The sequence below is a fragment of the Manis pentadactyla genome, chromosome 15 (assembly GCF_030020395.1).
Source record: "Manis pentadactyla isolate mManPen7 chromosome 15, mManPen7.hap1, whole genome shotgun sequence".
NCBI lineage: Eukaryota > Metazoa > Chordata > Mammalia > Pholidota > Manidae > Manis > Manis pentadactyla.
This window is the reverse complement of record NC_080033.1, coordinates 12,741,000-12,765,555: the sequence shown is the minus strand read 5'-3', so window position 1 is coordinate 12,765,555 and position 24,556 is coordinate 12,741,000. Positions and strand designations below refer to the sequence as shown.

The window sequence follows — 24,556 nt, the reverse complement described above, 5'->3', positions numbered from 1 at the left end:
CTGTAGGTGTCTGTGCCACACCACTCTGTGGCTACTGGGTCCAGTCTCATAGCTACCCTATGAAAGGATAACTGGTTATTACCTTTACTGAGGCTGTTCCAGTGATGGGCTCCATAGCCAACAAGGCACGGTACACAGCAACCAATTGTTTCTCTATTAAGGTGTACCATATGTCTTCTCCTTTCCAGAGTTGTGAGCAGAGTCCAATAGGTTGGTGAGTTCATTCAAGCTGCTGCCAGAGACTCCAGCCATAACTGTCTTCGGTAACATGAACATCCAGCTCACAGGGCCTTGGTGAGTCTATCACACTCACGGCCTGCACAGCCTTGACTGCCCATTTTGCAGCAGTAAGAGCAGACATACGCATCTCACCCCCAGTCCCACCTGATGCCCTTTTGTACCAAACTCTATAAGGGCTTCAAAATTTGTGCCAAGTATGGGATAAACACTCTCCAGTAGCCCAAAAGATCCCAAAACTCCTATAACCATGCCACAGTTGTAGGGACAGGAAAAGCCTGGACTTTATCTATGACTGCTTCTGGGATAACTAATTAGTCTTACTCAACCAGACGACCCCCAAGAATTTGATAAATGAGGTCCCTGAACCTTGGTGCTGATCACAGCACATCCTTCCTCCTGTAGACGATGCAGCAGTTCAGGTGCTACACCTTCTAGTTCTGTAAGATAATCAGACACTAGCATGATACCACCAACATAATGGTACAGCTGCACTGTTGGCAGTTTCTCCCATGCTGCCAAGTCTGTGACAGATGGTGGGACTGTGGAAGTACCCCTGTGGAAGGATAGTGAAAGTCCATTGCCATCCTTCCCATGTAAAGGCAAACTGTTCCTGACTTTCCTGTTCTATGTCAATGGAAAAGAAGGCATTAGCAAGATCTAAAACATAATGATGTCCTAGTTTATGATTGATGGTGTCCAAAAAGCCTGCAATAAAAGGCATGGCAGCATGCAGAGGGGGTATGACTTTATTCAGTTCTCTTTAGTCTATGGTCATATGACAGGAGCTCTCTGGCTTTTTTACTGGCCACATCAGGGAATTAAGAGGGCTATGGATGAGATTTATAATACCCAACTCCAGTTCCTGGAGGGTTTCCCCAATTTCTTTATGCCCTCCAGGCAATTTTTATTGCATGGTATTAGTCATCCACCAAGGCACAGGCAAAGCTACGGGCAGGTGCCTAGCATGTCCCCTCAGAACTGGTATCCTCAGTCTGAAGTCACCTGAAGTGGTCTGCAACCTAGGCCCTGCAGGATAGCTGTCCCCAAAATATATTTGGGGATGGGAGAGATATACAAAGTATACTCCTTTGGGGGTAGACACCCTATTCCCAGCAGGATTTGGGCTTGTTTCACTATGATAGCTTTGCCCCTGTATCCATCTATAACAGCAGGGGTCCCAGGAAACCACTTGGGGTTGCCATAAATTAGTCAGCGTTCAGCTCCTGTGTCTGCCAGAGCTAGGAAATATTACACATTCACTGGGGATGAATGAATTGATATTTCAATATGTGGTCTCCAGTCCCCACTTGGTCCCCAAGGCACGTGCCTCAACCTGCCCCTCAGTCAAACCGTATCACCCAATCATCTTCCTGTGTGGGTTCAGGCAAGATTGCTCACCCTGCAGCAGGATGTCTTGCAGGAGCACAGGCCGGATTTGTGGCTCTGTCTCTAGTCTCTGTTTCTTGGTTCACAGTGGCTGAAACTGCTGCCTCAGCTTCAATTGTTGCCACATCTCCAGTGAGATTTTATGTGGCTTCCCATCCAATTTCTCTGTCTGCTCCTGCCCCTATTAAATCAACCCACATATGGGTCCTTGTGACCTTCATGGGGCACTTTAAGGCCTTCCTCTCAACAGTGAACTGTACTCCCTTCTGTGCCTGCATTGCTTCAGCCTCCCCCAAATCTGCCATAGTACAGGTAACTGCATTTATGGGCTGTCCTAAGTGAGGGGAAGAATGGCCACTAAGGGCCCGAAAGGGATGGGGGAGCTGTTTGCAGCACCACGTCCCTCATCCCTGCCATAAACAGCTCCTCATCTGTGTCATAATTTACTGGGTTATAAATGGCATTTTTCACGCCTACCTCCCATAACACCTGTTGGAGCTTGGTATACATCTGCCAGACAGTGGGGGAAGAAGGGAAGTCACCCTGAATGGGGCCATACAGTGTGAAGTGTAGCCATTATCCCTTTGAGAAGTGAATAATTCCCTGGGGTCTGGTGCACATTCTGCAGCTGCTGCCAAAAGGTAGGATGAATTGTCATGGAAACCAGCTTTCAAGACAGAATAATCTCCAGGCATCTCTGATCCAGACAGAATGATCCCATCCACTCCTACATTGCAAAGGCACAGGAACCAGGCTGATATGGACTCTGAGGATTTCTGCCAAAACCAGGAGCCCAAATCCAGCAACTCTGCCTGTGTATAGTGGCAGAGCAGAGAGTGCTCCAAGACCTGGCGAGGGGGCTGTGCCTGCCCCGGAGGGACCTGCAGTTGCTGTGTCTTCATTTTCCTGACTGCAGTTGGGCCGGATTTCAATAGAGAAGGGGTCAATGTCTCTAGCACCACCTCTACCTCCCTGTTCTCCCCTGGTTCCTGCACCACTTCTGGGGCTGATGGCAGCTTTCTCATTCTGCAGAGTAACTCCTCTGGTAGATTGTTTGGCTTTTCCACAGTGCCTTAAAGTGACACTGTCTCAGTCTTCAACAGCACTCTTACCTTTTCCTCAGTACCTAACAGCCTGCATTGTTGTGCTGTCTCTTCTTTTGTTACCATTGTATCCTTTACTGTCTTCATTGCATCTTGCGGTGACACCATCGCAGTCATCGAGGAATTTTTTTCTCCCCGCATGACCTTTACCTCTTCTTGTGCTTCTTGCAGGGGTGGGTTCTTCTCCTTTATGGTCCTCTTGACACTGAAGAATAGCCAACCCATGGTTCCTGCTGCCTCATGGGCACTCTGTTTCTTTAAGGAATTCCCTGTTTTGCTGAGGGTCTCCTCTACTGTCTTAGGCATCACCTCCACCTCCCCCCAGTCTGGAGAGGGGCCCAATCCACTAAGAGACAAGCCACCTTGAAGCACATGCCCATTGGGGGATACCCAAGTGTCTCCCCAGCCATAGGGGCAGCCCTCTGAAGTACCCATGAGGGCAGCTTATTCCATTTTGTTTTAGTCTGCAGCAAATCCTGCTGAGGACGCCAATTGTCTCTCCTGCAGGGCATTGCCCCTAGGCAGGTTTCCTCTGGATTCACTGAGACCAAATAACAACGGAATGCTAAGGGTAAAAGAGTTTATATCAAGCTATATTCTCACAGTGGCAGGTAGAGCGCTGGAATCACGTCTGCCTCTGGGGCAGTCTGCATACAGCAAGCCTGTCTCTGCCTCCAGAGGAGAGCACCCAGCAGAGCTCTCAATATAGTAACACTGACAATAATGGCTCATTGCCAAAGCATGTATAAGCCTTAGCCTAGAAGTAGGCCAATTCCATCATCAAGTAGTTAAGAGTCAGGTGAGGATCCTGGCCATTGGAACTTTCATTTTCCTTACAAGTACTTAATTCACAGGGTCGTTGGAAGGCAGAAATGAGTTATGTATGTAAAAATCTTAGAAGAGCACAGCATGAGAACTATGTGGAAGTTAAATCATTTATGGCACATCTGCTTGCAAGAACAGAAGCCATGTTCAACTCATGTAACCAGTGAATCCAGGAGTAGGATTGGTTTCAGGCAGGGCTGGATCAGGAGGCTTAAACATTGTCATCAGATTATGTCTCTCCATCTCTTGAGTCTGCCTACTTCATGTTGGCTTCATTCTCAGGTATTTTCTTTGCTTGCTCCAGTTACTAGAGCTGAGAAACAAATCACCCCAAAACTTGGTGATTTACAAATAACATTTATTCTCTTCACAAGTCTGTAATCTGGGCAGGGCTCTGTGGGGTCAGCTTGTGTGTGCTTCACTCAGTTTCAGCTGGTGGTTGTTCAGGGCTGGGGCTGGAGTCACTTGAAGGCTTACTTATTGGTTGGCTTAAAAATAAACTCTGCTTTTTCAAGAAGAAAAATCCTTCCCAGAAGGCCTAGCAGAGTTGCCCTTAAATCTGACTGGCCATAGTGGGGTCACATGCCCATCCCAGGCCAATCAGTCCCTAGCAAATGGGAATGGGTTGCCAGATTCAGTGCAGCAATTCTAAAATTGTTTGGTCTCAGCACCCCTTCACAGTTCTAAAAGTTATTGGGGACCCCCAGCTTTTGTTTATGTGGATTACATGTACTGTTATTTATATTTTAGGAATTAAAACTGAGAAATTCTAAAAATAATTTATTTTAAAAGTATTAAGTCCATTACATGTTAATATAAATAACACCTTTTTTAAAGGAAAAGATGTTCTCCAAAACAAAGAACAATTTAGTGAGACAGTGGCATTGTTTTACATTTTTGTGAATCTCTTTGATATCTGGCTGAGAAGAAGATAACTGACCCTCATGTCTGCTTCTTTACCAGTCTACTGCCATTGCACATGTCATGCAACCTTTGGAAAAGTCCAGGGCATATGCACAATGAAATATATGAGAATGAAGAGGCAAATACCATCCTATTTTTATTATGAAAATAGTATTGACTTTGTGAACCTCCTGAAAAAGTCTTGTCCCGGGGGTTCCCAGACTACACTCAGAGAACTGCTGGTTTAACCCGTCTTGCTTCATTCCCCGGGCCAGGCATATGGACAACGATACAATACTGTATGTGGTTCAAAAATCAAGAAAGTTTAGGAGGAAGTAACCCTGAGATGGGCAACAACAGTATCTGTTTCAGATGACTTGTGCTTTTAACCTCATGGTATTTAAATTTTTTTGGAATTAGATTCTAAAATTTGAAAATAGAGTTTTCACACAAGATCTGTATTCTCAATTTTCCTTGAAGCTGCAGCAGCACTGGGGTTGTATTTCCACAGGGCACAACTGGCCATAATTGAGTCCTGGTTTGCCAGAGTCCCCACCAGTCCCTCTTGTTCCCACACTCAAGTCCGCTTAACTCCTGCAGAAATTTGAGTTAGTGACCTCTGAATATGAGGTCATTTTCTGGTGCCTGACCCCTCTCCCTGTTAGAATGGAGGCCTCTGCATATCTCCCTTCTTCATATAATAACTCCGGCCCTGTAACCATGACTCTGAGGACTTTGGAATTTCTCTGAAGGACTTTTACATGCAACAGACAGAACTAGAGCAACTGATACAGAGATTATGAATTCAGTAAGCAATAGGCAGGAGAAGGGAAGTTGGAACAGTTGAGGACCCTAGGGGACCTGGGTTTCCAGAGAATCTTATGGAAATAGAGGCCCCACAGGAACCTTTGGAGGTTGAAATTCATGAGTTCTGTTTTCTCTTGGGTTCCAGAACACAAGGTCAAGGTGAGGCCTCAGAAGCTGCCATTAGCCCTCCTCACTCGGAGCTTCCTGAATCGGCACTGCTAACCCAGAGCAGCTGCAGTCAAGAAGAGGGTCTGTGGGTGAACCTGTGGACTCAGAACACATGGAATTTCTCAGGGAGAGGGCGATGCTTAATGAGAGGAGCTCAGACCTTGCCTGCCCCTCCCGACACCCCCAACTGGGAAACCTCCTCCTCAAATTTCTGGTGTGTAAATTCACAATAGACATTACAATGCAGCGGTGACACTAACGACCTGGACCTTCACAGGTTGAGGGCAAAGTTCTCCTTAAGGCTGCCCTTATTCCAGACGCCAGCCACAAGCTCCAGGACCCCAGGCCACTGGCTCTTCTGACCAGTGGGCTACAAAGCTGAGGGCTCCCACTACCCCATCAGATTTGGTGATTCACTAGGATGACTCAGAACTCAGGGAAGTGCTGTACTTGGGGCTCTTTGGAGGGAAGAACTCATGATCAGCAGTCAGATGGACCTGGAAAAAGTACTCAAACCTCTAAGCCTCAGTTGTTCTTTTCTGCCCAAATTAAGTCACAAAAATGTTGGCCTAAGCAGGTGAGAACTGTAGAAATCTGTTATTACAATTGTTACTGTTTGGGCAACAACCCTTTTTCTTGAAACACGAGTTCAACTTCCCCTTAGGAAGAAACCTGCAATTTCTGTCCCAGCCAGTTACTCAAAGAACTCTCAGAATAAGCAGCCTCCCTGCATAACCTGACAAGCAGAACTCTGGGCTGATTTCCTGAATCGAAGGAGACTGATATGACCCTGAGATACCCACCATAGCAGAGACAGAGATGGTAAGGCTAAAGCCAAGCTTCATGAAGACTATTTTGCAGAATTGTATATATGTTATACACTGACATTTATTGCCTAACACCCTCCAAGTTCCACAACTCCCTTCTGTTACTAGTAAGGGTAAAGAAAGGCATGTGATCAATGAAGTCAAGAAACGTACTACATTCTGACTCAGTGAGGACACGTTTGTCTTCAAAGTACCTAACAATCTATTGCTTTGCTGTGGGGGAAAAACAAAAGGTTGTGAAAGGGCTCTCACCCCTCACCACCTACAGCACCAGGCCAGACGGTTCCACAGGGAAGTTCCACTAAACCTTAGAAAGATAATTCCAATGGATTTTAAGGTGTTCCAGAACTTAGAAAAGGAAAACTTCCAAATTACTTATATGATGCAATGATAACATTACTGTCTAAAAGTGTGCAAGAAAACAACATAGCAGTCTCACTTACAAACATTAATGCAAACATCCTTAAAGGAAGCACAGATCCAGCACATTAAAAGGGTAATAAGGATAATTTGTAAATAAGGTTCGTTTGACTAATGCAAGCATCATGTACTATCAATAATTCTAAAATATAACTCATTGTGGTGGTGGATATAAAAAATAGCCCCAAGACCACCTTCATAGATTTTGAAAAGGCCTTTGACAAAATTCAACAGCCATTTTTAATAAGACACACACACACACATACACACACAGTATAGAGCGATATGTGAAGAATTTCCACAAAAAATTCCAAAAAAGACAAGATGCTTCACTACCTCTCACATTATTTTACATTAGACAAAAGGTACTAGCCAAGGGAAAAAGAGAAATGAGCTAGAGGTATCAAAATTGTACAAGATGTAGTACTATCATTATTTGCATTTGATTGTTCCCCAAACTAAGAAAACCAAATGATAAACTAACATAAACATTAAGAGAATTCAGTGTCCTAACAGGCTATCAAATAAATATGCAGAAAGTATTTTCAAATACACAGGCAAGATTTTAGGAAATGTAATGGAGATAATCCTCATTTACTACAGAAAAACACAAAATACCCAGTAATAACTAACTGGATCTGTGAAAGACGTAGTTTAGGAATTAAGGAAAAACATTAACACCCTTCTAGAGGGCATAAAGGAAGCCTTTAAAAAAATTGAAAAACAGATCATTTGGCTAGGAAGACCTTAGTGACAGCAGTTATCCCTAAATCCATTAAGTGTAATATGATTCTAATAGAAAAAAATCTTTGATATAAGGTAAGCTGACTTTGAGGTTGACATAAAAGATCAACGAATATATCCAGAAACACTGAAAAATAAGTAATTATAGCATTACCAGATTTAAAACACAGCATAGTATATGATGAAGAGGCATCTTTAAACAAAGTGCAGAAAAGATGGACTAATTAGTAAAGGAGTTAGTAGACAACTGGACAACCTGTAGCCATATAAAAAAGAAATTTTGAATCCATACCTCATACTCATACCGAGTATATCGATATATACTCCAAGTGGTTCAGAGATTCAAATAAGAACAATGAAACAGCACACATACAGCAAGCAAACCTACTTGAGATAATCTCAAGTAAGATGCAAAAAAAGAAAACGGGAAAAAAGCAAAGCAAAACTCTCCATGCCAAAAGACTTCTAGGAAAACCAAGGACAAGTAACAAAACGGGACAAAAATATCCATTACTCACACTCCAAGCTATTATCTGTCACACAGCTACTAGCATTAGTAAAGAAAGGACTCAGGAGAGAAATGGGTAAGACATGACCAGACAGACCATGGAGAAGACCCATGAAGACCACGCATTTGAACCTCAAGGGTCCACTTATACGGGTTTTATTTCAACAAATACAACTGGAATTCTTTTTTTGAGATTTGTGACAATTTGAAATATTTTCTTTAGCCTACTTTATTGTAAGATGACAATATATAATACATAAAACATCCAAAGTATGTGTCAATTGACTATGTTATGGATAAGATTTCTGGTCAATAGTAGGCTATTAGTAGTTAAGTTTTTGAGGGGTCGGACATTATACTCAGATTTTCCACTGTGCTGGGGATCGGTGCTCCTAACCCCCACATTGTTCAAAGGTCAATTGTGTAACTCTTGAGAAGATACTCAACTTCACTTGTAATAAGAGAAAAGCAAAATTGATACACTGTTTTCCAACTATATAGATTGGCAAAATCCAGGTATTTGATGGCTCACTGTGTTGGCTAGACTGTCCATGTTTACCAGTTGCTGGTGGTAATGAAAAGTGGTATTTACTGGAAGAAAACTTAGCATTATCTATAAAATGAGTGCCTTTGGCCTAAAGTTCTCAGTTAAATCATACTACAGATGTTGTAGATATCTTGGATACATTGGATGTAGATGACTTGGATACATTGCTGATTATAAGATGCACCATTTAAAGAAAATGAAAACTGGAGGAAAAAATGCTACATTATACTATCAAATGTAAGATGTACTCCAATTGCAGAGATGCCAAAAGAGGAAAAGTGCATTTAGAATTGAAGCAACATGGTATTTGTGCACATGTCATGTGATATGCCCGAAGTATTAACTATTATAGAAATTGCTTTTTCCCAATGGAAAACAGGTGAAGGGGGTGAAAGTTAAAAAAAAAGTAACTCGTTGAATTGAAAATTAGATTTTGCCATGAATTACTTTCTAAAATAAATGAGGTTTTTCTGACATAAAAATCTAAAAAAAAGGGAGAACCTAAATGCCCATCAGTATAACCACAGAATGGAATAAAATGCAGCTCTTAAATAGAAAGAGGAAATGTGGTGGTTTGGAGGGATCGTCAAGCGATGTTCTTACTCAGAAAAGTTAATGCATAAATTAATAAGTATGTCAACTTTTGTGAAGAAAATAAACCCAGGTTTGTATTTGCTTGTGTGTACCTGAGGAAACCGGAAGGACAGGAGAGGCAGTGGTCACAGATGGGGGCTGCAGTAGTCCTGGGTGGAGGGACAGGGATGGAAGACTTTTCACTGCGTATTTTATTTTTGGAGGGGGCTTGTGAATAGATTTATGAGAAAAGTTTAAATTAGAAATTGAGTGAAAGGAAAAAGAATCAGCAATTTCAGATATTCTCAAACAGACGATTTATTTTGTAATATATACAGCATTTACTATGTTTGTCATTGGAAATGCCTCAGAATACAAAATCGATCTTTACACTAAAAATTTCTGTTCAATCTGACACGAAGACAGCACATTTTCTGGCAATTTCAAGTTCGCTCCTGTCTTCCAGTCTGATAACGCAGCTGTGTCCTTATTCCTACTATCGCTACTTGATACTTTTCCTCATCATGAGTTTTATTACTGGCAACATTTCTTTAGAAAGTCTCAATTTTATAGAACCATTCTTCACCTTTTAGTGAAGCAATTTTCAAAGACACTTCCAAATGAAAGGAGAAGAATCCCCATCAGTCACCAACCCAAAGAATAGAGTCCTAACAGTTTCGGCTTGTTTTTTCTTTTCTGATGTTTTTCACAAGAAGCTTCCTTCTTTGTTTTCTCAACTGTGCACTGCCTTACGCGCATACAACTGCCTTTTTTAAATCAAGTTCCAGGATTGGCATAAAGTTGTCTTGAGTACAGAGGTTCTTCTGCAAGCAGTTTCATCACCAAACTATTCTCTGTTGATAAACTTATCACAGCCAAGTTCTTCTACCAGAGGATCGATCACTTCAGATGCAGTCAGAGCTATGGTATGTGTTAAACTACCAAAAGCCAGCCTCTGGGGATTCCACAGATGCTCGGCATCAAACGCCGCTTCCCTGGCTCTGCGGGCTTCCACAGATCTCCTGCGGCGTTCAAGCACCTGCATTCTGGCCAGAATCAGGGAGAGCGGCAGATAGAGGCGGGGAAAATGCCTGTAATTAAGTTCAAAAAGGCTAAACAGGCGACGAAGGCGATGAGGCGACGCAGCCAGGCCTGGGCCGTTCCCGGGCCTGCCCTCCCGACGCTCTTCCTCCGCTAGCTCCGCCAACAGTCGGGCGACCTCTGGCACCCCAGCTGCCCTGGCCGCCGCCACTAGAACTTCCCTGGCTGCCGCCATCGGACCTTCCCCGGGCTCCTCAGGCCGCGCCCGGAACGGCTCTCGCGGCCCGCCGCCTACCTCCGCCTGCGGGGCGTCGCGGTCCCCGTCCTCCGCGTCGGGGTGCGGGACACTGCAGTCCGCCGGCAGCTCGGACATCTCGGGCGCGGGATCAGCTCGGTCGCTCCCAGAGAAAGAGTGCGGCGCGATTACGAGAGCGCACGGGACGGCGAAGGCGGTGTGCGAACACGTGTACGCGAACGTAGGGCGAACGGCTAAACGTAGGGGCACTGCGCATGTGTCACACAGGCGCCTGCACTCCTCCAGGTGCCACCTAGCGGCCGGGAGCGCCAAGACGTCTGAAGCCGAACCGGGTCTAAAGAAATGTCCGACAGCGAGTCATATTTTACATTTCGACCAGATTCATGACCAAATTCATGTTTATAAGAAGAGTCTTACCAATTGCTTTCTGTTGGCTTTCCCAATATTTCATTCTAAGATGCCTCTAAGCTCCTTGTTCTCCGGTGATTAAAATACCACCTCTATTATATACCAAGGTATTCTAGATTCCTGTTTTTTTTTTTGACGGGGAGTGTTCGTTATTCTTTTCCACTTACTCATTTGTCTGTGTTCACCCATACCAACCCTCTTAACTACTACAACTTTATACTTTTCCCTTCTTATCTTTAAAATTGCGTTGACTACTGTTAGATATACTTTTTCTAAATTTTATTTGTGCAATATAACATATTTGCATAAAAGTATACAAAAATATAAATATACAGCTGAATGATTTACCACAAAGTGCACATGTATGTAACCACCACTGAAAAGTGAATGTTTCCAGTGTCCCAGAACCCTTCCTTTGTTCTTATCACCTGTCCTTTCCACCCAGAGGTGACTACTATCCTGATATTTATGGTAGTCACTTCCTTTTCTTTTTGATTTACCACCTAGGGGTGAATTCCTAACACTGTTGCTGAACCAGACAAACTTGGGTCTGCTTGCCTGACCCGGGTCCACTCACTTGACCCACAGCAATGCCAAATACCAACTTTGGGTTGTAGTGAAACAAAGTGGGCATTTATTGCATGTGCCAAGCAAGGAGAATGGGTAGCTAATGTTCAAGGTCCCAAACTCTCTGTTGGCTTATAAGCAGGGGGTTTTAAGGGCAAAATTATGAGAAAGGGTTGCAGGGTGTGTGAGTAGCTTGTGTACACTCTTCTGATTGGTCAGGTGTCAAACAACAGAAGGATCTTTCAGGGGTCTAAGTCCTCCATCTTCTGGACCCACCCAGTCTGGACTTTACTGCATGTTGTCAAGAGGTGGCACATTTGGTCGGGGCCTAAATCCTGCAAAGTATATGAAAAATACATGAGGGAGAGGGGAAGATGGCGGCATGAGTAGGGCAGTGGAAATCTCCTCCCAAACCATATATATTTTTAAAAATACAACAAATAAAACTACGCCTAACAGAGAGACTAGAGAATACAGTACAACAGCCAGGCTACATCTACACCTGCGAGAACTCAGGACCTCATGAAGGGGGTAAGATACAAGCCAAGGCCTGGCGGGATGCAAGTGCTCCCCCCACCCCAGCTCACTGGCAGGAGGAGAGGAGTTGGAGTGGGGAGGGAGTGGAAGTGCAGGAGTGCTAAGTAACCAGCCCTAGTAATCTGCACCAGGAGCACAGACACACATTGTATGGTGTGTTGGATACTAGGGAAAGGGAAAAGTAAAATCTGCAAGCAGGTCCCCACAGATAGCTCCCCTTGGGCAAAAGAAAAGCAAGTGCTTTTTGAAAGTCTTCAGGGGACAGAGGCTTCACAGCTGGATGGAATCATCCTGGCACACTCAGCCAAGCAGCTGGGAATCCCGGGGCACTTCAGGCACCTTAACCCCCTGGGTGGCAACGCAGCTCTGAAGCTCCTCATGGCGATAAACAGCCTTCTGTTTATTCCCCCTCCCACGTGGCCCTGGCAGAGCAGCCTGGGAGTGGCTGTGCCCACAGCAGCTTCCCTGATCCTCCTCCCAGCGTGCAGCTGCCCAGGCCAGACCTGGGGCCGCTGCTGGTGAGCAGCTTCCTGGCACAGGCAGAGGCGCAGAGGGGCACCGTTCTTGCAATAGAGCACACCCGGCATGCCTACCTCTCCCTGAAGGGCTCTGGGCTTCCCCGCAAACCACAGCTCAGGAAATTAACCCAGAGCCTGCTTCCGGTGTGCGGGTAACTGGCACAGGCAGTGGAGAAGGGCAAGGCAACCAGCAAGCAGGAAGGGACTTTGTTCTCCCAGTTAACACACGTGCTACCTGCCTACGACTGCCTCTATCACCATGAAAAGGCAGAAGAATTTGGTACAGTCCAGAATCACTCAGACAACCCCTGAGAGAGGACCAGGGGAGATAGATTTAACCAATCTTACTGAAAAAGAATTCAAAATAAAGGTCATAACCATGCTGAATGACCTGCAGAGAAATATGAAAGAGCTAAAGGATCAAGTTGGGAGGGAGAGTTCAGCAATAAAACAATCTCTGGAGGAACTTAAGAGCAGACTGGATGAGGTGCAAGAGGCCATTAATAGAATAGAAATCAGAGCAGGAATACAGAGAAGCTGAGGCAGAGAGAGACAAAAGGATCTCCAGGAATGAAAAAATATTAAGAGAACTGTGTGACCAATCCAAATGCAACAATATTTGCATTACAGGGGTACCAGAAGAAGATGAGAAAAAGGGATAGAAAGTCTATTTGAAGAAATAATTGCTGAAAACTTCCCCAATCTGGGGGAGGAAATAGTCTCTCAGACCATGGAAGTCCACAGATCTCCCAACAAAAGGGACCCAAGGAGGACAACAGAAAGACATATAATAATTAAAATGGCAAAGATCAAAGACAAAGACAGAGTATTAAATGCAGCCAGAGAGACAAAAAAGGTCACCTACAAAGGAAAACCCATCAGGCTACCATCAGACTTATCAACAGAAACCTTACAGGCCAGAAGAGAATGGCATAATATATTTAATGTAATGAAACAAAAGGGTCTTGAACTAAGAATACTGTATCTAGCACGATTATCACTGAAATATGAAGGAGTGATTAAGCAATTCCCAGACATGCAAAAGTTGAGGGAATTTGCGTCCCACAAACCACCTCTACAGGATATTTTAAAGGGACTGCTCTAGATGGGAGCACTCCTAAGTCTAAATAGATGTTACCAGAGAAAATAAAATCACACCAAAGAAAGTAGACCAACCAAATACTAACTAATGTCAAAAAATAAAATCAACTATGCACAAAAACAGTCAAAGGAAACACAAAAGAGTACAGATTAAAACACCTAACATATAAAGAGTGGAGAAGGAGGAATAAGAAGGGAGAGAAATAAAGAATCATCAGACTGTGTTTATAATAGCTTAATAAGTGAGTTAAGTTAGATGATTAGATAGTAAAGAAGCTACCTTTGAACCTTTAGTAACCACGAATCTAAAGCCTGCAATGACAGTAAGTAGATATCTTTCAATAATCACCCTAAATATAAATGGACTGAATGCACCAATCAAAAGACACAGAGTAATAGAATGGATAAAAAAGCAAGACCCATCTATATGCTGCTTACAAGAGGCTCACCTCAAACCCAAAGACACACAAAGTCAAGGGATGGAAAAAGATATTTCATGCAAACAATAGGGAGAAAAAAGCAGGTGTTGCAGTACTTGTATCATACAAAATAGACTTCAAAACAAAGAAAGTAACAAGAGATAAAGAAAGACATTACATAATGATAAGGGGTCAGTCAATAAGAGGATATAACCATTATAAATATGTATGTGCCCAATATAGGAGCACCAACATATGTGAAACAAATAATAACAATTAAAGGAGGAAGTAGAATGCAATGCATTCATTCTAGGAGACTTCAACACACCGCTCACTTTAAAGAACAGATCCACCAGACAGAAAATAAGTAAAGGACACAGAGGCACTGAACACCACACTAGAACAGGAGGATCTAATAGACATCTACAGAACTCTCCACCCCACAGCAGCAGGATACACATTCTTCTCAAGTGCACATGGAACATTTTCAAGAATAGACAACATACTAGGCCACAGAAAGAACCTCAGTAAATTCAAAAAGATTGAAATTCTACCAACCAACTTCTCAGACCACAGAGGTATAAAACTAGAAATAGATTGTACAAAGAAAACAAAATGCTCACAAACATATGGAGGCTTAACAACATGCTCCTAAATAATCAATGGATCAGTGACCAAATTAAAATAGAGATCAAGCAATATATGGAGACAAATGACAACAACAACACAAAGCCCCAACTTCTGTGGGATGCAGTGAAGGCAGTTCTAAGAGGAAAGTATATAACAATCCAGGCCTATTTAAAGAAGGATGAAGAATCCCAAATGAGTAGTCTAAAGTCACAATTATTGAGATTGAAAAAAGAAGAACAAATGAGGCCCAAAGTCAGCAGAAGGAGGGACATAATAAAAATCAGAGAAGAAATAAATAAAATTGAGGAGAATAAAACAATAGAAAAATCAATGAAACCAAGAGCTGATTCTTTGAGAAAATAAACAAAATAGATAATCCCCTAGTCAGACTTATTAAGAGAAAAAGAGAATCTACACACATCAACAGAATCAGAAATGAGAAAGGAAAAATCACAACAGACCCCACAGAAATACAAAGAATTATTAGAGAATACTATGAAAATCTATATGTTAACAAGCTGGAAAACCTAGAGGAAATGGACAACTTCTTAGAAAAATACAACCTTCCAAGACTGACTAAGGAAGAAACACAAAATCTAAACAGACCAATTAACAGCAACGAAATTGAATCAGTAATCAAAAAACTACCCAAGAACAAAACACCCGGACCAGACGGATTAACTGATGAATTTTATCAGACATAAAGAGAAGACATAATACCCATTCTCCTTAAAGTTTTAGAATAAATAGAAGAGGAGGGAATATTTCCAAACTCATTCTATGAAGCCAGCATCACTCTAATACCAAAACCAGGCAAAGACCCCACCAAAAAAAGAAAATTACAGATTAATATCCCTGATGAACATAGATGCAAAAAGTCTCAACAAAATATTAGCAAACTGAATTCAAAAATACATCAAAAAGATCATGCATCATGATCAAGTGGGATTCATCCCAGGGATGCAAGGATGGTACAGCATTCAAAAATCCATCAACATCATCCACCACATCAACAAAAAGAAGGACAAAAACCACATAATTATCTCCACAGATGCTGAAAAAGCATTCAACAAAATTCAACATCCATTCATGATAAAAACTCTCAACAAAATGGGTATAGAGGGCAAGTACCTCAACATAATAAAGGCCATATATGACAAACCCACAGCCAACATCATACTTAACAGCGAGAAGCTGAAAGCCTTTCACCTAAGATTGGGTACAAGACAGGGATGCCCACTCTCCCCACTGTTATTCAACATAGCTCTGGAAGTCCTAGCCACAGCAACCAGGCAAAAGAAAGAAATACAAGGAATCCAGATTGGTAAAGAAGTTAAACTGTCACTATTTGCAGATGACATGATATTGTACATAAAAAACCCTAAAGACTCCACTGCAAAACTACTAGAACTGATACCGGAATTCAGCAAAGTTGCAGGATACAAAATTAATACACAGAAATCTGTTGCTTTTCTGTACACTAACGATGAACTGACAGAAAGAGAAATCAGGAAAACAATTCCACTCACAATTGCATCAAAAAGAATAAAATGCCTAGTAATAAACCTAACCAAGGAAGTGAAACACCTATACCCTGAAAACTACAAGACACTCTTAAGAGAAATTAAAGAGGACACTAACAAATGGAAACTCATCCCATGCTCTTGGCTAGGAAAAATTAATATTGCCAAAATGGCCATCCTGCCTAAAGCAATCTACAGATTCAATGCAATCCCTATCAAATTACCAACAGCATTCTTCAACGAACTGGAACAAATAGTCTTCAAATTCATATGGAACCACAAAAAAACCCGAATAGCCAAAGGAATCCTGAGAAGGAAGAATAAAGCAGGGGGGATCTCGCTTCCCAACTTCAAACTCTCCTACAAAGCCACAGTAATCAAGACAATTTGGTACTGGCACAAGAACAGACCCACAGACAAGTGGAACAGGATAGAGAGTCCAGATATTAACCCAAACATATATGGTCCATTAATATATGATAAAGGTGCCATGGACATACAATGGGGAAATGACAGCCTCATCAACAGCTGGTGTTGGCAAAACTGGACAGCTACATGTAAGAGAATGAAACTGGACGATTGTATAACCGCATACACAAAAGTAAATTCAAAATGGATCAAAGACTTGAATGTAAGTCATGAAACCATAAAACTCTTAGAAAAAAACATAGGCAAAAATCTCTTGGACATAAACATGAACAACTTCTTCATGAACATATCTCTCTGGGCAAGGGAAACAAAAGCAAAAATGAGCAAGTGGGACTGTATCAAGATGAAAAGCTTCTGTACAGCAAAGGACACCATCAATAGAACAAAAAGGCATCCTACAGTATGGGAGAGTATATTCATAAATGACAGATCCGAGAAATGGTTGACATCTAAAATATATAAAGAGCTCATGCACCTCAACAAACAGCAAATAATCCAATTAAAAAATGGGCAGAGGATCTGAACAGACACTTCTCCAAAGAAGAAATTCAGATGGCCAACAGACACATGAAAAGATGCTCCACATTGCTAGTCATCAGAGAAATTCAAATTAAAACAACAATGAGATATCACTTCACACCAGTAAGGATCACCACCATCCAAGAGACAACAAATGTTGGCAAGGTTGTGGAGAAAGGGGAACCCTCCTACACTGCTGGTGGGAATGTAAATTAGTTCAACCATTGTGGAAAGCAGTATGGAGGTTCCTCAAAATGCTCAAAATAGAACTACCATTTGGCCCAGGAATTCCACTTTCAGGAATTTACCCTAAGAATGCAGGAGCCCAGTTTGAAAAAGACATAGTCACCCCTATGTTTATCACAGGACTATTTACAATAGCCAAGAAATTGAAGCAACCTAAGTGTACATGGATAAAGAAGATGTGGTACATATACACAATGGAATATTATTCAGCCATAAGAGGAAAGCAAAGCCTACCATTTGCAACAACATGGATGGAGCTAGAGGGTATTATGCTCAGTGAAATAAACCAGGCAGAGAAAGACAAGTATCAAATGATTTCACTCATCTGTGGAGTATAAGAACAAAGAAAAAACTAAAGGAGCAAAACAGCAGCAGACTCACAGAAACCAAGAATGGATTAACAGTTACCAAAGAGAAAGGGACTGGGGAGGATGGGTGGGAAGGGAGGGATAAGGTGGGGGGGTAATAAAGGTGACATTATGCTTAGCATGTATAATGAGCGGGGGGCATGGGGAGGGCTGTGCAACACAGAGAAGTAGTGACTCTATAGCATCTTACTACACTGATGGACAGAGACTGTAATGCGGTATGTTGGGAGGACTTGGTGATGGGGGTTGTCTAGTAAACAATGTTCCTCATGTAATTGTAGATAATCATACCAAAAAAAAGAGAGCACAGAAACATAAAAAGATAAATAATTAAAATAAAAAATAAAGGAAAAGAAAAAGAATACATGATTCAAGAGCTTATCCATGGCCTTGACAGGGGACTCAGAGGCCTGTGTCTGGCGTCCTTTACTGTGTTGTGTGAAGTCCCATTTTCTTCATCTCTGACCACCCAGTTGCATTTCCACATTCTGGGTCATGATTAAGGAACTCGGGCTTCTCTTTATTGATGAGAAGTCTCAGAGGCTTGATTAGCAGGGGGCTACCTTTGAGGTTACAGTACTGTAGTTAAGTGTTTTTTTATTTTTATTTTATATACTCTTCTTTCTGGTTTCTTTTGCACAACATTATTTTTCTGAGATTCGCCCATGTTTTTCATTGTGGTTATAAATAGTTCATGTTCTTGGTAATTGCATATTTATTACCATTCTTTTTATGTGTTCCATGATATTAGAACATGCATCTGAAATATTGGCTCTCTGATTACTTTCTCTTTGTTCTAATTAATGGAAAAGTATCACGTTAGGAAATTCCGCCTTTGATTTTGCTGGTGATGAATCGTAATGACATGATTCATGGGCACCACCAGCAAATGACTTTAGTGGCTCATTGTTCTACCACATCAGCAGTAGCTATTCTGAGGCATTAAAGTCTCATCCACAGATCATGATGCTGCATTCTAATTTTCCTGGTCCAAGCACCACATTTATAAAACACAACATCCAGTGTACTTGTTGCTTCAAACACAGCTTCTGACCAGTATCCCTGCAATAGCGATGTGTGTGGCTCCTGTAAAGCAGCTCCCAGACTAGGTTGGAGACACAGGTCCATTGTTCCCATCCTTAGGCTGTCTGTAAAATCATAAATATTACATAAAAGAATTCCCAGGCTTAGGTAACAGCATACATTATTAGAGGGGTGCAACATCTCTGACACCAAATGCCATGGTGTATTTTTTCCATACACATATGTATAACAGCAACAATATTATACACAGCAGCAATAGTAGTATAACTTCATTTGGGTACTGGCCCAGATTCCAGTATGTGGAAATATGTTGGAGGGGGTCTTCCTACACATACGTACACCAAGCAATTCTCAAACACTAGCAGGGTGTTGGAGAACTCAGTTTGATTGTGATGCTCTCTTCACAGACACAGCACCAGATTCCCAGGTTAAGGGCCAGGTCTTACAAGACTGCCCTCCACCCACCACTCCAGATGCTGGCTGCAAGCCCCAGGCAGTTCCCTGTGCTTCTAACCTACCGGCTAGACTGGACATTCCTACAACCTCCCCCTTAGGTTTGATTAATTTGCTAGAGCTGCTCACAGAACTTAGGAAAACATGTTTACCAGTTAAATAAATGACACCATAAGGGACACATGTGAACAGCCAGATGAAGAGAGACACAGGGCAAGGTCCCACATAAAGGAGCTTCTAGCCTCCTGGAGCTTGGGGCCTGGCTTGGTGGCACGTGTAGGTGTTCTGGTTCCCCAAGCATAGTAACTCTCCCAAGAAGCAGGATCCAACCTAGCAGAGAATATAAGCTACAGCGAGAGCAGAGGAGTGATCTGAGAGCTGAGAGCTGATCTCATGTGTTTTGTAAGGGCTTCACTGCATAGTCCTGATTGACTATTGGCCATTGGCTGATCCAGTCTCCAGCCCCTGCCCTTGGGTGCGGGTCCAAAAGTCTCTCATTAACATGACAAAACACCCATTTCACCTTTAAGACTGTAGTGTTTTCAGGAGCTGTGGATGAAGACCAAATACACCTGGGAAATACATATTTGGTCATTTGAATGACCAAATATGTATTTCTTATAACTTATTATATCACCAGGGGGAACTAGTAATTTTAGTTCCTTGCTATAATTCTATAGAGACAGATATAAATAATCCTGCCTTCTGAGGCCAAAAATCACCTTACAGCACAAGCTGAAAGGCACTCCTATTATCTGGGAATAGGAATAGCTCTAAACCAAATTATGGTGCATTAAACAGAAGTGCTCATATGGGGAGATAAAAACAGACATTTGCTATAGATTCTAGGTTTGCTTTTGGTCCCAGGACTGTCGCTGTAGCAGCTGCCTCATCTTGTCCCTGACTTGCTGCCAGTATTTCAGGATTATTTGTTAACAATTTCAGTCGTGCTGCACGCTGTAAACAATTAAGGAATCTGGTATCAGGGGCTCCACACTGGTGTTTAAAGTTACGCACTTAGAAAGTGCACGCGACCTCAAAGAAAGAAGCGCCCTCACTTAGAAAGTGCGCACAACCTCAAAGAAGCACCCTGAACGGTTGTAAAAAATCAGTGACACACTCTGAAGTGTGGGTGATCTCAGACAGAGGAGCGCCCTGAGAGGTTGGGGGTTCCCCCTTTTAAGGATTTTTCAGGAATGTGACAAAGGGGTAGGGTGCGGGCTTGTTAAAAGGGCTCAAGTATCTTTGACGAGATGTTTAATTTCTTATCTGTCAGCCCTCTAGGTAATTCTGCAAAATTAGCTTATCAAGCAAGTCTGTCTGCCCTTCCTCCAAGGTGGGCCGAGTTACCTGTGGTTTGCTAACGAGTATGTTAACTGAAATTTTTGGTGGGATCTCCCTGTCTTTATTATGCTGTTTATAGGTGGGCCTTTCGCAGGTAAGAGTAAATCTTAGAATAATCTAATTGACACAATGAAGACATGGGCTGTGCTCAGATACTTTCATCTGGGAAATATTCAAACTTTCAAGGACAAGTTGCTCTTCACCTTTTGAACTGGAACTGATTAACTCATTAATTCTGAGTCTTTTCTGGATTTCTAGTTTTAACGGGTTAACCGAGTCCCTTCCAGTGGGCTTTACTGACCTTGTTCTCCTTCCACCCGGCTCACATCTATTTTCCTGTCTAACAAAGGTGAAAGGATTGCACGCTTGTTATCGAATAAGTGTGTGACCATCTGCAGGTCAGTCAGCAATTCCGGTCTGTCTTCATCCGGTAAGATCGAAGAGGCGAGCAGCAGCAGCTTGAGCTCCCGCCGGGCGTCCCGCGCGTCCCTGCGGAGCTGCCGCGCCCTCGTCGTCGATCCACCAGGCTTCGTCGGCCTCCTCCCTCAGGCCCCGCGCCGCGCTGACCCCGAGGTCATTCTCCCACAGCGCCTGCGCGGCAGCCCCGCCGGCCCGTCTGCTCACGCGCGCGCGTGCAAACACCCTCCCGCCCTCGCTAACCTGAGGCCGCGTTGGCTGCCGAGGCCCCGCTGCCCGGGCCCGCCTTCGGGGCTAGCTCGGCGACCCTCTGGGCTGGGGAGGCAGCGGGAGCGGGCGGCTGGGGCCGCTGGGAAGAGCGAGGCGGGCGCGGGCTCGGGGGGCGCGCGAGGGAAGGCCTCCCCGCCCGGCCTCGCCCAGACGCCCGCGCCTCCTTCCCCGGGAAGCGGCGGCCCGCCTCGCCCCTCGCGCCGCCGCCGCTGCCGTTGATGTTACCTGAAGGCCTGCGCCACCCGGGCGTCCCTGCAGCGAGCAGCCGCCGACGGCTCCCCGACCCCTGCGCGCCCGTCCCCTCGCCGCCGCCTGGCACCGCTCCGGGGCGCCCTCGGCCCTGCCCGCGCCCACCGCCCGGATGGCGTCCCTGTAATTGTGAGTTTTTAAGTGCTGCTCGATAATTCTAAAATTATAGTTTTATAATTGAGATATATTGACATACAGCATTGTGTTAGTTTTAGGTGTACAACATAATGATTTGGTATACGTATTATATATTTTGCAATGATGACAGCAGGAAGTTTAGTTAGCATCCATCACTATATATAGTTAGGAGTCTTTCCTTCTTGGGATGAGAACTTTTAATATCTACTCTCTCAACATTTAAATATACAAATACAACATTGTTAACTATATTCACCATGCTGTATATTACATCCCAGGACTTAGGCATCTGGCAACTGGAAGTTTGTAACTTTTGACCTTCACCCATTGTGCCTACCCCTACCCCTCACCCCCGCCTTGTCTGGTCTTCAACAATCTGTTCTGTGTATGTATGAATTCTCTCTCTTTTTTTTTAGATTCCAAATGTAAGTGATATCACAGAGTATTTGACTTATTTCAGTTAGGGTATATCCATGTTGTTACAAATGGCAGAATTTCCATTTTTTGGTATCTGAATAAGATCCCATTGTGTGTGTGTGTATATATACATACATATATATATATATATATGTATGTATATATATATACAACATTTTCTTTATCCATTCATCCATCAGTGGACACTTAGATTGTTTCTATGTCCTGGCTATTGTAAACAATGCTGCAGTGAACAGAGCAGATAAAAGATTGTGATTTCACCTCCTTTGAATAAATACTGAGAAGTGGAATTGCTGGATCATGTGGTAGTTCCATTTTTTATTTTTTATTGAAGCTCCATACTGTTTTAGATAGTAGCAGAACCAATTTACATTTTAACAGTGCACTGAAAGGGAACCTTTTTCTCCACATCCTCGCCAACACTTGGTATTACATACCTTTCTTGTAATAGACATTCTAACAGGTATGAGGTGATATCTCATTGTCGTTTTGATTTGCGTTTCCTTGATGATTAGTGGTGTTGAGCACCTTTTTATGTACCCGTTGGCTATTTGTATGTGTTCTTTGGAAAAATGTCCATTTACATCCCTGCCCATTTTGTAATTGGGTTGTTTGGTGGATTTTTTCCCCTACTGAATTGTATTAATTCCTCCTATATTTTAGATATTAATTCCTTATCAGATATGTGATTTTAAAATATTTTCTCTCAATCTATAGATTGTCTTTTTATTTTGTTGATTGCTTCCTTTGCTGTACAGAAGCTTTTTAGTTTGATACAATCCTACTTTTTCTTCTTTTTGTTGCCTTCTTTCAGTCTTGGTGTCAAATTCAAAAAACCATCAACAAGACCAGTGTCATTGAGCTTACCACTCTGTTTTCTTCTAGGAGGTTAATGATTTCAGGTCTTAATATTTCAGTCTTTGATCCATTTAGAGTTGATTTTTGTGTATGGTCTAAGATAATCATCCAGTTTCATTATTTTGCTGTGCAGTTTTCCCAAGCATTTGTTGGAAAGACTGTCCTTTCCCACTGTATATTCCTGGCTCCTTTGTTGTGAGTTAATTAACCTCTATGACTGGGTGTATCTCTGAGCTCCCTATTCTGTTCCATGGATCTAGGTGTCTGTACTGTAGTGTTTTGATTATTATAGCTTTATTAATATAGTTTGAAATCAGGGAGCTTGATGCCTCCAGCTTTGTTGTTCTTTCTGAAGATTACTTTGGCTATTTGTTCTTTTGTGGTTCCATGCACATTTTAGGTTTGTTCTAGTTCCATGAAATGTGCCACTGGGATTTTGATAAGGGGTTCCATTGGATCTGTGGATTGCTTTGAGTAGTATGTGATGATCATTGTTTCAGTCTATGAGCACACACTCTTTCCATGTCTTTCCATATTCTTCAACTTCTTTCATCAGTGTCTTAGAGTTCTCAGCATACAGATTTTTCACCTCATTGGTTAGATTCATTCGTGGGTATTTTATTATTTTCAATGCAATTATAAATGGGAGTATTTTCTTAATATCTCTTTATGATAGTTCACTATTAGTGTTTAGAAACACAGATGAGTTTTGTATATTGATTTTACATTCTCAATATTATTGACTTCATTCAGTTAGTTGTAACAGCTTTTTGAGTCTTCAGGGTTTTATATATATAATATGTCATATACAGATAATGATGGTTTTGCTTTCTTTGTTCTGATTTGGGTGCCTTTTGTTTCTTTTTCATGCCTAGTTGCTCTGACTAGGACTTCCAGTACTTTGTTGAATAAAAATGCAGGAGCGACACCCTTGTCTTGTTCCTGATCTTAGGGGAAAAGCTTTCAGTTTTTCATATTTTTGATGATGTTAGCTGTTCTGTTACCACATATGACTTTTATTATGTTGAGGTATGTTCCATCTATGCATACTTTGTTGAGAGTTTTTGTCATGAGTAGATGTTGAAGCATTTCTCAAATGCTTTTTCTGTATCTCTTGAGATGATTGTATGATTTTTATCATTCACTTTTTGAACATGGTGTGTAACATTGATTTGTGGATGTGGAACCATCTTTGCATTGCTGGAATAAATCCCACTTGATTATGATTTGTGATCCTTTTAATGTATAGTTGAATTCATTTTGGAGGGCTTGCATCTATGTTCATTAGGGATATTGGCTTACAATTTTCTGGGTGTCGGACCTCTTAAAATGAGTTAAGAAATGTTTCTCCTCTTCTATTTTTGTGGAGTGTGAGAAGGTTCTGTATTAATTCTTCTTTAAATGTTTGGTGGAGCTCATCTGGTCCTGGTATTTTGTCGGAGGGTTGAGAGTCTTTTGATACTTCAGATATTAAAAGAAGATCTACTGTATCCCACTGTATTCTGGGTAAATTGCCTTCGGTATTCCCAGAGTATTTAGTGAAAACTCTGAAAATACTCTAGAGTGTGGGTTAAAAGGATCCTGGTTACTGGTGTTTCCTTATTGAATCTATATATCATTGTTTCAGCCTATGATTGGAACTCCAAAAATATGTATTGATATCATATTAGTGTTTACAACTAGGGTTGATGATTGTAATGTTATTACATCTAAAAATTTCTGTTATAGAAGA

At 42.3% G+C, this 24,556-nt stretch overlaps 1 protein-coding gene across 1 annotated transcript; it reads right to left on the bottom strand.

The window, feature by feature from the left end:
* Positions 1 to 9,351: 9,351 nt before the first annotated feature.
* LOC118917167 (EP300-interacting inhibitor of differentiation 2-like) lies at positions 9,352 to 10,498 on the bottom strand. Its single transcript, XM_057492928.1, has one exon. It carries the CDS (start codon positions 10,463 to 10,465, stop codon positions 9,899 to 9,901), a length of 567 nt encoding a protein of 188 aa, XP_057348911.1. The 5' UTR covers positions 10,466 to 10,498; the 3' UTR covers positions 9,352 to 9,898.
* Between the last annotated feature and the right edge of the window lie 14,058 nt (positions 10,499 to 24,556).

Coding starts and splice junctions, on each gene's coding strand:
- LOC118917167 (XM_057492928.1), bottom strand. CDS start 10,465: ATGTCCGAGCTGCCGGCGGACTGCAGTGTCCCGCACCCCGACGCGGAG.